The sequence below is a fragment of the Plectropomus leopardus genome, chromosome 6 (assembly GCF_026936395.1).
Source record: "Plectropomus leopardus strain MGB_pleo_1.0 chromosome 6, ASM2693639v1, whole genome shotgun sequence".
In the NCBI taxonomy this organism is placed as follows: domain Eukaryota; kingdom Metazoa; phylum Chordata; class Actinopteri; order Perciformes; family Serranidae; genus Plectropomus; species Plectropomus leopardus.
Genome location: NC_142181.1, coordinates 34,252,775 through 34,270,998, shown reverse-complemented (window position 1 = coordinate 34,270,998; position 18,224 = coordinate 34,252,775). Strand labels below are relative to the sequence as shown.

The 18,224-nt window shown below is 34.9% G+C and overlaps 1 protein-coding gene across 2 annotated transcripts in view; it reads right to left on the bottom strand.

The window, feature by feature from the left end:
* Window positions 1-153: 153 nt before the first annotated feature.
* The window catches only part of map4k1 (mitogen-activated protein kinase kinase kinase kinase 1), a 50,011-nt gene continuing 31,940 nt past the window's right edge, over window positions 154-18,224 (bottom strand). The window contains exons 12-33 of one of the 2 annotated variants that reach the window (XM_088079327.1): window positions 16,759-16,875; window positions 16,025-16,106; window positions 15,780-15,832; window positions 14,196-14,242; window positions 14,072-14,116; window positions 13,449-13,469; window positions 13,143-13,163; window positions 13,011-13,056; window positions 12,242-12,395; window positions 11,117-11,205; window positions 9,953-9,994; window positions 8,893-8,971; window positions 8,724-8,800; window positions 7,662-7,722; window positions 6,261-6,363; window positions 6,098-6,156; window positions 5,574-5,677; window positions 4,807-4,984; window positions 3,891-3,959; window positions 3,120-3,212; window positions 1,947-2,073; window positions 154-864 (exon numbers count right to left, since the gene is read on the bottom strand). In XM_088079327.1, the coding sequence (XP_087935453.1) occupies window positions 768-864; window positions 1,947-2,073; window positions 3,120-3,212; window positions 3,891-3,959; window positions 4,807-4,984; window positions 5,574-5,677; window positions 6,098-6,156; window positions 6,261-6,363; window positions 7,662-7,722; window positions 8,724-8,800; window positions 8,893-8,971; window positions 9,953-9,994; window positions 11,117-11,205; window positions 12,242-12,395; window positions 13,011-13,056; window positions 13,143-13,163; window positions 13,449-13,469; window positions 14,072-14,116; window positions 14,196-14,242; window positions 15,780-15,832; window positions 16,025-16,106; window positions 16,759-16,875 (1,764 nt within the window). In that variant the 3' untranslated portion in view covers window positions 154-767. Of the gene's footprint in view, window positions 865-1,946; window positions 2,074-3,119; window positions 3,213-3,890; window positions 3,960-4,806; window positions 4,985-5,573; window positions 5,678-6,097; window positions 6,157-6,260; window positions 6,364-7,661; window positions 7,723-8,723; window positions 8,801-8,892; window positions 8,972-9,952; window positions 9,995-11,116; window positions 11,206-12,241; window positions 12,396-13,010; window positions 13,057-13,142; window positions 13,167-13,448; window positions 13,470-14,071; window positions 14,117-14,195; window positions 14,243-15,779; window positions 15,833-16,024; window positions 16,107-16,758; window positions 16,876-18,224 lie in introns of both variants that reach the window. The other variant, XM_088079326.1, reaches the window with a different exon arrangement.

Sequence of the window (18,224 nt, the reverse complement as noted above, 5' to 3'; positions counted from 1 at the left end):
TTTTCTTTCCCTAAAAGTTTTTTTTCCTAATAAAATTACTTTATTCTTGTAATATTACAACTTCATTTTTTAAAATTCTCATTAAATTAAGTTATCTCATAATATCGTGACCTATGTAAGGGACTGTACTTTATTTATCAGAGGAGGATGTGGTTGGGGTGCAGTCTTTTTTATTTATTTATTTGTATCTTATTACATATTAAAATACTGCACAAGTTGTCTAAGAGTTTGCAGACAGATGTTTTGATATAGTTTTGTTGTTAAAAATGGTCACCTATCAATCAATACATCAATATGATCGCCATTCACTTCAAAGGCACGTGAGACAAGTTTTCTTCACAAATTTAAGTCACACAGCATCAGATGAGTACAGTTCTCCTCATCTTGTGTGAATTATCTTTATTAAAATGTAACGGCAGCGAGAATTGTGTATCTTGAACACCGACATACACAGTATGAGTCCATCCAGTCCTTCCTGTTTGTGTCTGAGGCATCAAACATTTCGGTCCCTGCAGGCGGCTGCAGAGAGACTCCTCTTTAGTGTTGGAGGAGGGCCGTCCTTCACTGCTCATTTAGGGTTTTCCCAGCTGTCTGGATTCTGCAGGTTCTTCTGGATCTCAGCATAAATAAGAGCAGACTGCCCCAGACTGGAGGCTATAAAAACACAACAACAATCCTCTCCGTCTCACAGAGCTCCTCTCCTCTCGTTAGAAAATAAAATACTGTCAGAGTTAGTTTCCCATGATGCCCTGTCCCAGCAGACAGAGTCAGGGCAACATGACGTAGTTCTCAGCAATCTCCAGGACGTAAAGGTTGGACAGCCCAGACTGGTCATCTGTCTGACGCGTCTCCAAGACGACCATCCTGCAGAGAGAGAGGGGCAGGGAGGTCAGAGGAGAGGATTTTACAAGAAGAAGGCATAATATTACAAGAATAAAGATTTTATATGATAAGAATAAAATTCTACAATTTTAAAAGAAAAAATAAATAAATAAATAATAAATAACAAGAAAAAAGCCATAATTTTGAGGGAAAAAGTTGTAATATTATGAGAATAAGGACTTAATTTAATTAGAACAAAATTGTGCAATTTTTTACAAAAAAAGTAAGAATATTACAAAAATAAAGACTTAATAAGAATAAAATTATACAATTTTAAAAGAAAAAGTTATAAAAATACGAAAATAAAGCTGTAATTTTGAGAGAAAAGTTGTAATTTATTCATGTAGAGAATTTTATTTATTTTCTAAATTTGTTTAGAATAAAATTAAGCAATTTTACAAGAAAACATCCTGAAATTAACAGATTAAATCTGTAATTTCAAGAGAAGAAAGTGGTAATATTATTAATTTAATTATTCATTAGATGCTTAATTTAATTAGAATAAAATTTTGCAATTTTAAAAGAAAAAGTCCCAAAATTACAAGAAGAATTTTATTTTAAAAAATGTCGTAATACTGTTCTTTGGTACTTCTGTTGTATGTTACTTTATATTAGGGACCACACTTTATCAGAGGACAATTTTTTTCTCATATTTTAGGGACTTTTACTTTTAAAATGGTAGAGTTTTATTCTTATTAAATTACATCTTTATTCTCATAATATTACTACTTTTTTCTTGTTAAATTGCACTTTTTTTCCTCTTTTTAAATTAAGTTTACGCTGGTGTTACTTTAAACTTAATTAAAACCACATAAAGGTTTCAAATCCACCACTTTGAAATATAATATTAACATATCTAAACAAATATTTAATGCATGTCTATGAATTTTTTTTTAATTTTTTTTTTTACAGATTTTCATGGCTCTCTGAGCTCTGAGGATGAATCCCACCAACTTTGGGGATCATCTGACTTGCTGCCATTAGGTCACAGTTTTTAATATCCACTACTTGCTCGAGCGAGCAGACATGAACACCACAGCAGTGAGAGAGTGATGGTGCTGCACCTGTCTGACTGCACCAGTCTGTAGATCTTTCTGGGGTCAGTGGTTTCTTCCAGCACCTCAGTGAAACCTTGTCCTCTCCTCTGCCAGCCGTGACGCCACACTGCAAGCAGCGTTTTCTCAAAATACACTGGACAGACAGACAGAGTTAAAGCTGAGCTATACTCATCTACAACATTAACCATTAAAATACAAATACCACACTTTAAAAATACTTCACTACAAGTAAAAGTAGGCGACTTTCCATTACAGATTTACACAAAACGTGGCGAAATATTTGAAATGTCGATAAAACACAATTGCAGAATAAGTGATGTTATACGACTTCTCTTCAGGTGATAACATTCCAAGAAGCATGGTGATCTTCAAAACATTAGCAGCTTTACTTTTACTGCACCACACTAGCTGTCATTATTTCCAATCCAAGGCCATGTAGGTGTGTTATGGAGCCATATATTACGTGGAAGCGGCCATGTATGAGGGTTTTCTGGGAGGTGATAGTCGACGTTTTCACAGAGGGATTGTGAATTCAAAACTTCCAGATGATCTGCTCAACTTCTGCTCAAAGGTAGGTAGGTTAATGGAATCCCTCCCACTGTAAACTGTTTCCTGTCATTTTTTAAAAAATATTCTCTCTGATGTTTTCGGTATATCACTTGTCACATGTATTTTATAATACCTCATAATTTCTAGTTGATTATTATTTGTATTAATCTGAAACTGCAAAGTGACTAAAGCTGCAGTGAAGTAAAACAATAACATACAATATTTATGCATTTTACTTGACCAAAAAATTTGCAAGAAATTAATTCATTAAAAGTACAAGAAAGTTACGTGTAAATTAGAGGAAATTATAATAAATAAATAAATAAAGGAAATGATCTGGAAAAAAATTGAATCTATTATGATAATTCTATTAAAATAATTTTGAATATAGTTTTCGAGATTAAAAAAAAATTGAAATCTTCTCATTTCTTGTAATTTGCGTTCTTGCCAAGTTGCTAATTCCTTTTTTTCTCATGTTTTTGAAAGAAATCAAACCAATTTGCTCAGAGTTTAATGATTTGAATGCTTGTAAAAGACGTCGGAATGGAGCCCAAGAAAAGGGGTGTCGGTCCAGGTTTCAAAGGGTTAAGTAAAAAATTTGAGTAAATAGTCCCTGTGGGGTGTTCTCACCTATAGACTGGACATCCTGAGAGAAGGTGGTCTCATGTGTCAGAGGCCTGTTGCTCTTCAGCTCCCCCTCCAGACCAACTATATGTACGGACTCTGTGGAGGAGACAGCGTTAGCGTAGAGTTTACACACTATTATGACAAACACACACCTGAATGTGACACTCTTTGACATTTCTCAACCACACAAATCTTTATTCTTGTGGTAGTTTTATGGATCTACTTAAATGTATTTATTTGTACATTTATTGCAAAGTTTCAATAAGTAGACCTTCATCAGGGAAAAAAAAAAATCATCTTTTTGCCTGATGAAGGTCTCGTTACCGAAATGTCTTCTTTTGTAAGATATACAGTAGGTGTGTACTACTCATCCCTTTCCTACGCACCTGTTTTGACATGGTCTGTGTAAGTAAAAGGATAAGGTACAAGGTAGATTTATTAGTAGAAATAATTTAAAAATGAAATGAAAATTTGTCCTTAAATCCTGCCATATCTTTTAGAGTCGGAGGAGGAGTCTGATGAGTCTCACAGCCTGGGGAATGAAGAGGCTCATCAAACTCCTCCTTTTTAAAATTTTAATTTCATTTTCTGAAGATTTTTTTTTTTAAAAAAAAAAAAAAAAAAGTAAAGTTACAAGAGGCTGCCTCTAAATTTCAGCCCCTGCAATACCATAAGATACTGTGCTGCTCTAAAAGACACACACACAGATCTTTGTGTTGTTCTGTATCCGAAAAATCTTTATGAATAATGACAGGTGTTAGAGGTGTTACTTACTCTCTATGAGGACGAGCAGCGAGCTGCTGTCTAACTGGTTTACTTGAACTACATCTGGGCAAGGTCGCTCTGTAATAGACACACACACACACACACACACACACACACACACACACACACACACAGACATATACACACACACACACACACACACACACACCATAATCATTATAATTATTGTTATTTTGTGTACTTTTGTTGCTGTTTATTGGTGACAGGTGTCTTTATTTCTCGAGCCATTTTACATATTTTAAAATTTTTTTACAATTGTCTTGTTCTGTCATTTTATTGATATTGTGTGATTTAGGGCTACTCCCTGACCCGACAAATGTGTGATAAATGTGATGAATTAAGGAATATTTTTTATATTCATCCAGATTAAGGCTGGCTCTATATCAGATTTTTACTACATGATTATTGTGGCCAAAGGATTTCATAAGAATCATATTCTCCTGATATCCATGGAAAATTCATCTTAAAGTTTGTTTTTTGGGGGGCATTTCGTCCCTTTTTTTCTTTTTTTCTTTGTTTTTATGCAAAATATGGCTTTTTCAAATCACTTGAAATACCACATCATCCGAGCATAAAAACTTTTTGTGATTTTTTTAAAAAACTGATGTGTTTGCATTAGGTTTTTTTTGTAATTGCAAGTTACATATGTGCAATTTCAGAATTAATGGAGACCCGGCTACGCTCAAAATGCGAGCGTAAGGAGTTGGAGAGAGGACATAATTTCTGCCACATACAAAAGTTTCCGTAACTAAAAGTCCAATCTGTTGACAGAATAAAAGCCTAACAGCCAACACACTGAGGTAGAGAGAGAGACATTTAAAGGACAAATTAAAGCAGATAGTTAGCGGTGTGGTGTTTGCAGCTCTTTGTACTCTAAAGTCTATATAATGGAGCATCAGCGTACCCAGGCCGGAGTTGGTAAACCAGGACGTGTTGGAGTTGAGGTTGATGTATTCTACGTTGATGGGCAGGTGGGGGCTGGACCCCCGAGAGACGCCGATACACACCAGCGGGTACTCCTGCTGTGGCACTGTCACCATCTCAAACACCCGCAGAGGGTTGGGCAGTGGGAAGTCAAAATGCTGCAAGCAGGAAAGATGAAAGTAAAAGTTTAATCTGCTTTAAATATGCTCTTTTTGGGATGCATGGCGGCTTAGTGGATAGAGTGGGCGCCCCATGGACAGAGGCTTGTCCTCACTACAGCGGCCGCAGGTTCAATTCCAGCCTTGGCCCTTTGCTGCATGTCACCCACTCTGTCTGTTCCCCTTTTACACTCACGCTGTCCTATCAAATAAAGGCATTAAAAAGCCCCAAAAATAATCTTTAAAAAGAAAATATCTTCTTTTTTATCTAAAAGCATACAGCTTAAGTGTTTTGTTCAAGGACACTTAAACCGGTGATATTTTAGGCGCAGCATGAGGCTCAGCTGAGGTTCCCAAAACCATCAAAGGTCTGAAGCTGACTCTTAACTTTAACGGTGGCCATAAAGTGCTTTATTTCCCCGACAGCGGTCTTTTTATTTGCTGCTGTCAGTGTTAAAAGTTCAGTAAAAACTGTAAAAAACTTACAAATATCAGCTCAGACTCTACAGAGAAATCTCTGATGAAACTAAATGAGCTGCTTCACTTCTGAGGGAATATCAGAGAATAATCAGAGGTTTTCTTCACATACCTTAATGAGCATGAATTTGTGCATGGGCTCGTACCACTGCAGCAGCACCACGCTGGACTCCAGACCGCAGCACAGGAACACACAGCCTCGCTGCACGCTACCTGCTGCAGGACACAACTGTCAGCTGGTTTCTCTCTCCGAATAAGAATCTGCCTCATTGAGTTCCAATTCTCAGAAAAAAGTATTTGAAAAATAAATTATAATATTTAAAAAAATAAAAATTAAAATATTAAAAATTAAAAACACACACACACACACACACACACACACAAAATAACATCAAATATATCTCCAGCTAAAAAGTTTTAGGAAGATCTAGTGGCATCCAGCCGTGATGACTGCAAATTGCAACCAACTGAAACCTCTTCTAATTTCAAAAGAGGTTTATATCCATTTAAAGGGAAGCATCCTATTTAACTTCATCTCAACACATACACCGATATTGTTATTGAAGGGAAATAAAGCTCAGATGTAATAAAACCATCAAACCTTTTTTGTTGTCATAATTCAATATTTTGTCTCACCAACTGCGCAGGTCTTGCAGCCTTTGGTATCAGGTATTTTGCATGTTACTGCAACTTTCCTGAAGACGAAATAAATATATATATAACAAAACTGGCATGAGTAAAAATGTTGTTTTTTTAAAAAAAAAAAAAGAAACCAGAGCAATAAAAGATCCAGCATTACCTTGGTAAGAGTCTGTGTGTGGGTAAGGAAACCATCCTTTGGTCTTTCCGAGCATGCTCATACAGCTCCTTCAGAGAATGGGAGTGAAGCTGCGATGATTTACCTGCAGATGCAGAATCAGTTTGAAAGGTTATTTTATCACAGGTTGAACATAAGTTTAAAGACACTGAACGACCTGAACGAAATCTGCCTGGTGCATCTCATACCTCCACTAAAGGGGGGCCTCAGTGCCTCGTTACCTGACACTGAGGGCAACTGACCAAGCCGCGGTGTTTGAGGAGTTGGGAGAGAGACCGGGTTGCAATATGACAAAGAAATATGACGTATGAAGGAATATTTATACTTTCATCCAGATTTTGATCACCATCCTCTGATCCTGGTTTTGATGACTGATCAAATTAAGTTATTTCTGCCACCTCCTGAAAATGCTAGCTATAACTCAAATCTGTTGAACGATCATGACAGAATAAAAAGCTATCATCCAAAAAAATTAAAGTAAAAATTAAGAGAGACATTCAAAACATTAATTTAGAAGGACTTCATTCAAACCAGTATAATGGTTGGGAAGCAAATGATAATGAGAAACTGGAGGAAACCAGGTGAGCCCTCTTTTAAAGAGCGGTTCACAGAGTTGGCAAACGTGGCATCATATGAGCAAATCTCTTTCAGCTGTGTGGACAGGACTGAAAAATATGTGCAAAGTGGAGAGAATACTTTAGTACATTGCTGAATGTGAAGTAACTTGCAAACCACATGCATGAGACCCACTTGCACACTTTATAGGTGTCTGAGTGCTATTTTTGTGCTTGTAGTGCATATACATGTAGTAATATGGATTTATTTATTTTGTATGTTTTTTTGGTTTGTTTTCTTTTTTTCTTGATTTTGTTTTTGGAAATAGTTGTGGTTTTTTTTTTGTTATTCATTGGGGGGGGGGGTCATCAGGCTGAAGGCGGGGTACACCCTGGACAGGTCGCCAGACTATCACAGGGCCGACACATATAGACAAACAACCTTTCATGCTCACCTAAGGGCAATTTAGAGTCACCAATCAACCTGACCTGCATGTCTTTGGAATGTGGTTATTTATTTTTTACATATTTATTATTCTATTTAGTGATTTATTGTTTTATATTCATGAGTATGAGTCATGTGATTTAATGACCATAGCTGACACTGTTGAAGTGAAAAATGTTCAATAAAATATTGATGAAAAAACCTATTGATTTAAGTAATTTGTTTGTTGAAGTCAGTTCCTGTAGATCAGTCCAGTCAGCAGATGCATTAAGCGAATGAGAAATCCCTCAAGCTGTAAATTAAAATACGTCTGCTGTTTTATTAGCATCTCTTCAGTATCTTCTTTTTTCAGATTCACACAACCTTTTACACTGATCTAATTACCTGAGACAGACATGAGGACGTTGTTGATGGTGTAGACCCAGGTACACTTCCCAGGATACAACTGAAAGAAAGGGAGAAGACATTCATTAAAGTCACTGCTTCCAGTGTCTCTTTCAAAACGCTACACTACTTGTTTTCAGCTTGGCGACAAAGCTTTTTTTTTAGCATCACATCACTCCACTTCTGAGGTCTTCACACTGACTTCTTGTCTTTTAGAGAATTGATTTCAATATACTGCTGTTGGTGCTAAAAAGCACCAAATGATTTCAGGCCCAAAACCAAACTCAGACATTTTGCTTAAGTACGAACCATCGAGACCTCTGAAGTCTTCTGGTCTGTTTTGTCACCTCAGAGTCAAGACAAAAGATGAGGAGGTAGCGTTTGGTTTTTATGCGCCAAATATTTGGAACAAACCACACTGAGACCTCATGCAACATGGCAAAAAATGCTCCATAATTTGCAAGAAATTAGTAAACTCAGAAAATTATCTGAAAAAAAAGAAAAAAAAGCTAGGGAAAAACTATTGTTGTAATAATCATAACTACATATTTAAAATTATGTTGCAAAATTATTTTGTTTTCATTTTGGGTTTTTAAATTTTTTTTAAATCTATTTATTTATTTATTTATTTATTTATTTTTTTTTACACATTTTAAGGTCATTTTCTTTGACTTTTTCTTCTTCTTCTTCTTCTTTTTTTTTTTTACCAATTTCTTGTCAATCTTTCAGTCATTTTCTTCTTTTGTTCCTCATCACCTTCTTCCCATGTTTTTGAAAGAAATCAAGCCAGTTTGCTTAGTTTTCAAAGGGTCAAAATTATGTCTCAGATAGAATAGTTATTTACTGTTTCATTTTATTACAGTTTTTAGCACTTTTCCCCCAAGTCGTTTCCTTGTTCGGTTTTGTTTTTTACTTTTGTTTTTATATATTTTTGCTAATTTTCTAAAAACCTTTTACTCATTTCTTACTTATTTCTTGTTAAGCTGCTCAGTACCTTATTTCCACGTTTTTGAACGGAATAAAGCCATTTTGCTCAGGTTTGGTCAGTGATAAAAGTCCTACCAGCTCCATTGTGGCCTCAGAGCTGCTCAGGTTCAGGGTGTAGATCCCCTCCTCTGCCCCGACAATCAGGTGCTGGTCTGAGAAAAAGAGAGAAAATACCAGCCGGTCAGACGGATCAAACTGACAAGAGGAGAATTTATTATGCACTTTGTTCATGGGGTGATCCAACCTTTTGTCGCCGGGTTCTCCCACGTGGTCGAGCAGTTTATTTTAAGAGGACAGCCGTGGAAGATCTTTTTAAAGTAGACCTGCATGGAGAGACAGGAGGGGAAATACATGAAGCTCTTTTCATTCTTCATTTTTGGATAATATTGATTGTGTTCATACATATGGCATAAAGTTTGGCAAGATTGTGTATTTTTGTTTAATCTTGGAATTTCCAGCGCAGCTCCTACAATAAGTCTAAAAGACACTGTGGAAACTAAATTGTCACATTCAGACTGTTGAGGTAAAAACCCATTCAAACTGACATTTCTGATCCCACAGCCATCAAAGCATAAAAACACACATTGTATTATTTTTAAGTGTCATTCTGGGCTTTTGCCTTGAAATTTGTTTTTTTTTTTTTTTACTATTTTTCACTTGAAGACACCATTTTTACCATATTTGGCATATGGAGAAAATGCATGCTATTTCCACTGTGCACTGTCACAGTCAATGTTGCTGTTAATCATTGACGTGTCCCAGGCTGGTAATATTAAAAAAAATCTACTTATACATGTAGTATATTGAAAATCTAAAAACAGTGGCATCATGACAAAAACCTTTTTTTAAAGGATTAAAATGATTAAAGTTAATGAATATTTTAGATTTATGACTAGGACTGATGCTGGTTAAAAATATCAACTCAATGAAAGTAGAATGCAATATTTATGTATGATATTTCTTTAAAGATTGATTTTGAAAAAAAGTGCATTTTGTGTGCAGAGCGATGTAATATTTAAGCGGGTCCTCAGGGTCAAAACTAAACATAATAACGCTGGTGAAAAAGTGTCATAAAAAAACATTTGGGGTTTAATTTATTAAAAAGATAATGAAATGACACAACAGGTTTGTCTGCTGGGGGGCTGTCTAACTTATTCTAAGCTCATATTCTTTAAGTCAAGATATTAGAATCACTTTGGAGCCTGCTGAGTTTGAATCGACTAATATGAAAATATTAAACAGACACTCAGCAGCGCTGATATGAAAGGAGGAGAACATCTGGAAAAGAGACAGCAGACACTCACGGGAGGCTTCTTCATGGCGGGGTTGACCCACTCGACGGGGTCCTGAGAACAGAAAGGAAAAGCTCATGATGAGTGTGAACAACAGGAGATGAAGATGATAAGAAAAAAAAGGGAGGAAAAACTCCATCATCTACAACTGAATATTATTCTCTGTAAACCATAAACTGAACATTTAATTCCAGCATTAGTTTCATCGCTACTTTTGAATAGTTATTAAGCCTTTGAAACCTCAATTGACATCACTTTTCTTGTGTTGATTTGATGCCCTTCACAAGTATTTAAATCTTCAAACCCAAAGCAAATTGATTTGCTTTCTTTTGACAACATAGGAAAAAAGGCAATGAGCAACTAGTAGAGCAAGAAGTGCTCTGTGTACTGAAAGACATTAATAGATTTAGAAAATTATTATTTTTTAAAAACTAGGAAAATGGTCCAAAAATTATATTTACAATGATCTTAATCATATATTTAATATAGTTCATATTAATATATCAGAAATATTACTTACATTTAAACACATTTTTTTTCCCAGGTTATTTCTGTGTTTGTATGTTTTTTGTTTTTGTTTTTACTTTTTTCCTTTGTAGTTATTTATTCATTCATTTATTTGAATATATAATATTCATGCATTTTAAAAATATTCCTCAAATTCAAAAGTTATATGTTCTTGTGATGGGGCAATGATCTGTGGACTGAGAAACTGAGATTTTTTTCTCTCTTATCTTGGTAAAATTGCTCTCATCCCCTCATAAAATGTTCTCTTACTCTTACTTAAGAGAAAAGCAAAAATAAGACAACACTGGTGAATCCCAGAAAGCAATGGGTACAAACAAAATGAGAGAAAATGTGTTCGTATATTTTGCTTTCTGCATGAGGCCCACTGTTAATTAATATGAATATACAATTGAATTTTCAATTAAAGAAAAGTTACAAAAATATTTGTGCATGCTGTCAGTTATAGTGTTTAGAGGGAGAGGAAATCGGAAGTGAACAAAATCAGAATCGGTAGGTCAGACTTTTACCAAAAAAAATCAGAAAAAGGAATGGGCTGAGACAATTGTAATCAGTGCATTTCTAATGTACAAGTACCTCAAATTTGTATTTAAGCACAGTGTTTGAGTAAATGTTCTGGTAGTGTAAAGGCACTCTGAGGCCCAGTTTTACCTTTGGTGGTGGGTGACGTCTACGTATGTTTTTAGGGGGAAGCTCAGGAGGAAGGATGTCTGTCTGGTTGTCAGTTGACTGGACAGGGTCTGTATCACAGACACACACACACACACACACACACACACACACACACACACACACACATATGGTTATGACTTTGATATTAAATACAATGCAAAGAAGAGTAACATCATGATTGTCAGACGTAATACAGATACAGATAAGAAAATGTTAACTCCTGACTTCTCCCTGTCTGACACAGTCCTTAATATATGTAATGAGGCTAAATATTTAGGACATTACATCACTGATGACTTGTCTGATGACCGTGACATTTATAGGCAGTACCGTGTGATGTTTGCACAAGCTAATATGCTAATCAGAAAATTTGGTATGTGTTCAACGTCTGTGAAAATAACACTTTTCAAAGCCTTTTGTACCCCAATGTACACTGTCTATTCTGTCTGTCTACTCTGTTTCTGTCTGTATTCTACTATGGACCTTCCCTGTGTCTGGAATAAAGTTTGATTGATTGATGAGAGGTTGACACAGAAACTGTGCGGTATCATTTACACTCCATTCATGTAAAAAAGTACACGTTTTCTGTTGTTGTACACTTGGAAAATTCAGTTTTCTGGATCAATTAATTATCTTTTCTCTTGAAAATGGACAAACTGACTCCTGATATATTTTTCCTTTTAATAAAATACACTCTCAATATTGGCTAAAATAAACAAAAGACTGATTTTTAACATTTATTTAGTTTAGTTTAGATACATCCTTCGCTTGTATAAAGGATATATCAAAACTTTTGTTTCAACTGTGTATTAGACTCAATATTATTACAGCACTGTGTTTTATACTGAAAGGCAGGGGTGGAAGAAGTATTCAGATTTCACACTGTGAAAATACTTCACTACAAGTGTAACTTCTGCAGTAAAAACTTGAGTAAATGTAACATTCTGCTGAAACAACAGAAATCTGAAAATGCTGGAGGTTTGAAAAATATGAAGCCTCACTTCATCAGTTATTCTTAATGTTTGCTATTATTGGGAAAATGATGTTTTTATTGTGTGCATCACATTTCATACTACAGTCGGGTGCAAAGATGAGGCACTCCACCTGAGTGTCGGGAGACTCGTGGTTGCAGCGCAGGTCGGACCTGCGTCCCACTGGAGGTCCTGATGAGAGGGGAGGGGGCGTACAGAGAGCAGGGTTTCCTCGCCCGCTCCTCTTCTCCCGTCATGCTTTCCTCTGAGCTGGTCCGAGCTTTGGGCTGTATACACAAACAACATGATGAGTGTTCACTGCATTCACATGTGAACAGCACAAACTGCCTCTTATCCAAAATGTGGTTCTCACAGGACAGCCACGCTACAAAAACAAAATAAAAAGTTGACAATCATTTCCTGCACGGACAGTGATGCTCTATAGAACAAGATCAAGGCCAAAAGGTTTGTTAATTTGAAAAAAAAAAAAAAAACAGAAACAAATTTATTGAAAAAAATAAATTTGAAACTGAAAGTTCAAGTCTTGATCTTGAATAAAAATAAAATTAAAAAAAATAAAATTAAAAAATAAGTTAATTTCTATTAAAATGCGATTTTGACTGAATTGTGATATTGTTTCGAATATATTATTTATTGATATGTAATTTCGTATTTGAGGTCTTATTTTTATCAGTCGCAGATTTTATTTGCAGATTAAGATCAAATTTTTTTTTCAGATTCAAAGTTGACTTAAAGGTGATTTCACATGAAAGAAAACACACTTATTACATCATATTCCATTTCTGCCAATATATCCCTCTAAATCCTACACACTGGACCTACACAGCCCGGTCACTGCAACAAACACATATATAAAAAGATAAAAACATGATAATAATCACCTTTGGAGGAAGTGGAGGCGGAGTTTCATCAGTTGGCATTATGAAACTGTTGGCAGAGAGAGTGTTGGTTCAGCTGGGTGTGTTCATGACAAAAATACATGTTAATATACATGTGAGTTTATTTCGACTCACCTGGTGGCTTTTAATGTCGTGCTGCTGCGAACCAAACACAGAAAGAAAATGTCAATGCAATCTATTGTAATAATATGGTGTGTATACATATATCTATATAAATATATATATATATATATGAATTTATTTATTTACTTAAATTTAAAATGTTCCTTCTATTTCAGGGATTGAATATTGAACACACATTACATACACAAATTGCATTAAAAAAAAATGAAATTACTCTAGACATTATGCTGTATGTGATTAACTGTATATAAAGAGAAACGAGATTAATGTTAAAAACGTCAATGTGTTTAGACTCACCTGGTTGTTTGTATCGTTGGGCTGAAGGAGACCAAACACAGAGAGAAAGTGTCAATACAGTCTATTTTAATGACAATGTAAATACATATACATATATATACATATATATATATATAAAATGTATTTGTTTTGAGTTAAAATGTTCCCTCTACTAAGGATTGAACATTAAACACACAATACATAATACATACACTAATGACAAAAAATGAAATTACACTGTATGATTAATGGTACCGTAGGAGGAAAACATGAGAAGATTAATGTCAAAAAAGTCAAACACTCTTTTAAATATGTCTGCAGTGTTAAACACATTACAACAATTATCAGTGGTGCAACATTTTACCTTGTTTTGAAAGCAGATGAGTGGGAGTTTCCATGTGAAAACATTGCCGAAAAATGCTGATGGACATGCCTTTTAATTTTATTTTAAAAGTAATATTTTTTTTCTATTGTTTGAGCACAATTTTGTATGCAGGACTTTTGCTTATGACACAGTATTTCTTCACTGTACTGCTTTTTTCACTTACTGAATATTTTAGATATTATTATCTGTGTTTGTAAAGTATCTGTTTGAAATGAATCATTCACATGTTGTAATGTTTAGGGTTTGGATGCTTTCTTACATATCCACGTCGTCATAGTCGTCGTCTGAGTCTGTGTCCTGATCCCTACGAGAGAAAAGAGGGGTTAAATACTTTCATCAGATATTTAATATGACTCAGTGTCTCTGATCTGTGATGCCATTACCTCAGTGGACTCTTGCTGATACCAGTGGATCCCAGTGAAGAGCTTAACTGTAAAAAACACGTCAAATCATCTATATTAATATACATTTGTATATAAAACAGTGCACACTCACAGATTTATAAAACCTGTGTTTTTATCTCTGTATGAATGTACAATATGAGTAGTATAAAGAGTGACACAGATTTGACCTGTTTTAAATATTCAAAATTGCAGTAAATATGTGGTGATTTCACAAAAAATTGCAAGATTGCGCAGAGTTTGGCTGAATTTGCCTCAATTGTTGTGATCACAACATGTCAACATCCTGGAGTTACTGATGCAGTACATGTATGTGTATATATATATATATACACACACACACACACACACACACACACACACACACAGACATATACATAGTCAGGTGTAAGTTCATATGATGCATGTGTGTTTTGTATGGATGTGTGTATCTGCACGGTATGTATCTATGTATTTATATGCATACATCTACTGCATACATACAGTATAAAATACATAAATACATAAATTTGTATAATTGCATGTATATACAATATATATGTTTGTATGCAACATTAAATGAGTTATAAACTAATCATTTTCTGTTGTTTTCAGAGTTGAATTTACCCCCTCCCCACTAACTGAGTATCGCTTTTGCCTCATTAATAATTAGACGCATTATACTTCTGGAGTGAAAGCAGGAGGCGTCTCCAACGGATGTCCAGTGGACAGGATAACTTTTTACACTTTTACACCCAATGTAAAATAAAGTTTACATTGGATGGCTCTACAGGTACATTTTACAGAACATGGCGGCCAATTCTGACATATATATACAGTATATATAAAAACACTGAAAATGTGTACTCTTCCATAACTCTCTTCCACTGGCTATAGACAACTGTGACTAATGTATACATCTATTTGTTTGTATGAATATGTGTGTGAGAGTGCTTATGTTTACTTTTTGATTTATTTTACTGTTTGCTTATTCATTGTCCATAGCTGTTTGCTTATGTATGCCTAAAATGTATACATGTATGTATATATTTGTATCCTTGAAATTTTATTTTATATAATTCATCTCATATAAAATTAAAATGAAAAGTTTTTTTTAAAAAAAAGGACGGCATGCAAGCATTTAAATTTTGGTATTCCATGCTGATTGTACTGCAGTTTTGTTGTTTTTTTTAAATAAATAAATAAATACTACTACTACTACTACTACTACTACTACTACTACTAATAATAATAATAATAATAACAATAATAATAATAAAACAAGATCATAAAAAATAAGTAAGACATATTTCTAAAAACATGACTTGATCTGATTCTGTGTGCACAGACATTTTGTGACCATAGTTGATCTATTGATGTATTTTTTTCTTATTTATTCAATAATTTTGTCATTTTATTTCATTAACTTACTGATTTATTTTTAAATCATTTACTCATTTATTTTGTTGTCCTTATAATCATTTTGTCTAATTACACTCTTTTTCAGTATTATTCTTTAAATGTCTGCCAATTGTTAAATGTTGAAAATAATAAAGACATAATTGAAAAAAAGAGTCATAAACTTACTGTTGTGTTTGGGGATTCTTTCTTCACAGGCCTCCGAGTGTAAATCTGTTCCACTGAGTGACAACAAATATTTAACAAACTCAAAGAAACACTTAATTTCACTTGTCAAGAAAAATTTAAATAAGAGCAGAATAAATGTGTCCTCTATCATCACAATTAGAAAGAAACAGAGCTGAAACATATGAGTCGTTACAGCAGGATAAGTAAGAGCTTCCATGAGAATGAGAACAGAAGAAACATCTTACAGCTGATGTCAGAGTTCGTCCTCTCAGCTCGGTTGTGTTTGTTGATGGACTGGATCCTCTTTAAAGAGCCAGGCAGCGCCACCTTAAATCAACAAGAAAACATGACTAATTTAATCTACAATGACAGATAGATAGACAGAAGGGGGTAATACATAAGTTGGCAAAATAAACATGTTTAAGTATCTATTTCAATTGTAAAGTAAATGTCAACCCACCAAAAGCTTTGCAAAAAAAGAAAAAAAATGAGGTGCTATCTTTCTAATATCTATTTACTCTCTCTAACCTTGGCAATTTGGTTTGATTTCTGTCAAAAACATGGAAAGATGGCAATGAGCAACTAGAAATGACCCAAAAATCAGGGAGAAAATACAAAAAAAAGTTATAAGAAAATTACCTGAAATTTGCAACAAAAAAAGAAAGTAAATAAAAAAAAAATAAAATTAAAAATAAAACCTATCATGAGAAGATCCTAAAAAATATGTCTATTTTTCTGTAGGCTAATTTTAAACATGTAGATATAAATGTATATTGAATGATATTTTTCCATAGTTATTTGATGGTTTTCTACGATTGTCTCTCTCTTTTCAGGTCATTTCTTTGTCAACTTTTTTTTCTGCAGTTTGCCCGACATTTCACTCCAAGTTGCTGATTTTATCAATTTGTTCATGTGTCAAAGGTTTAAATACTTGTGAAAGGTGTCTGACCGCAGTACAAGAAATGAATGTGGTTCAGACCTCCATCTCGTCGTCCTCTGCCACCAGGCAGGTCTTCAGTTTCTCAGGGTGTCGAAACTTCTCCAGCAGGTCCAGGGTCAGCTCCTGGTTCAGACACTGCTGGGTCAGAAACATGTGCTGCAGAGAGGGGACGAGGTGGAGACACAGGAGGCATAGTAAGTAAGGAAAGCTTGATCTATGTAGTACTTTTTAAAACATGCAGTTACAGAGCACTTCACAAACACATTGAAACACACTTAAAATAAATGAATTCATTGAGTTTCAATAAACTGAAATATGGAAAACAGTACCATGAGAGACAGACAATACCAAAACATAACAAAGGACGGAGACAGAGAAGATAGAAACAGTAGGTGGGTTTCCATTACACTTTTCTGTTAGGTGTATTTTGCATTTGCAATTTCAATTTGCGCAATTTGAGGGTTAACGGAAACCTGCGTCATGGATGAGCAGGAGGAACATGACAGAGAGATGGAGATTCAGACCGGCTCAGTCCAAGTAAAACAGACACTTACAGGAGGCAAAGAAAAAGGGAAATACTGAGACAAATACTGTGGTCAGCTGTTGATTTAAATCTGCATAACTTTTTTTTGTCAAATATACCCTCTCTCTAACCTCTGTCTTTGGTCTGTACCAGCTCCTGGGGGAAATGTCTGTCTCTTTATCCCCCACATGCTCCATTATGTTCACCTGCTATTCCCTAACTGTTTATTTGCTGCCTAGCAGGTAAAGCACAGTGGGTTTTGGGGAGTTTTGCTTCTGAAAACACTATATCCATTATAGATTTACGCAAAATGTTAAAACGATAAAACACAATTGTGAGATGACTGTGTTTTTACTGAGGGATGTTATGCAACTTCTCCTCTCATGATAACATTATAAGAAGCATGGTGATGGATGTTCAAAACATTAGCAGCTTTATTTCTATTGTAGCCACCACATTAGCCGTCATTTTTTCCAATCAATGGCGACGTAGGCGTGTTAAGGAGCAATAATGGAAAGGCAAGCGGCCACATATGAGGGATTTCTGGGAGGTGAAAGTCCACAATTTCACTGATTCCGGATGATCCGCTCAGCTTTTGAAGAGTTATGTGATGATATAACACCTCTTGTAGCTCCTGCTGCATCATGAGGGAGCCAGTTTCTACTAACAAGCACATAGCCACAGCATCATGTGACCTATAAATGCAAAAAAGTGTTTCCGTAGCAGTTTTGCAAAATATGGCTTTTTTCAAATCGCCTGAATTACCATCTCACACGAGCCCAAAAACTATTTTGCAATAAATTGGGAGGTTTTTTTTCAAAATCAACGTGTTTCCATTACGTGTAATTTATATTCACAAATTTAATTTGCACAATTTGAGGGTTAATGGGAAATGTGTTAATGTGTTGCAGATGCAGTTGATAATTCTCTGTAGGTTCAACACTACAAGTCACTTCACACATCGTCATTTGATACATTTTTG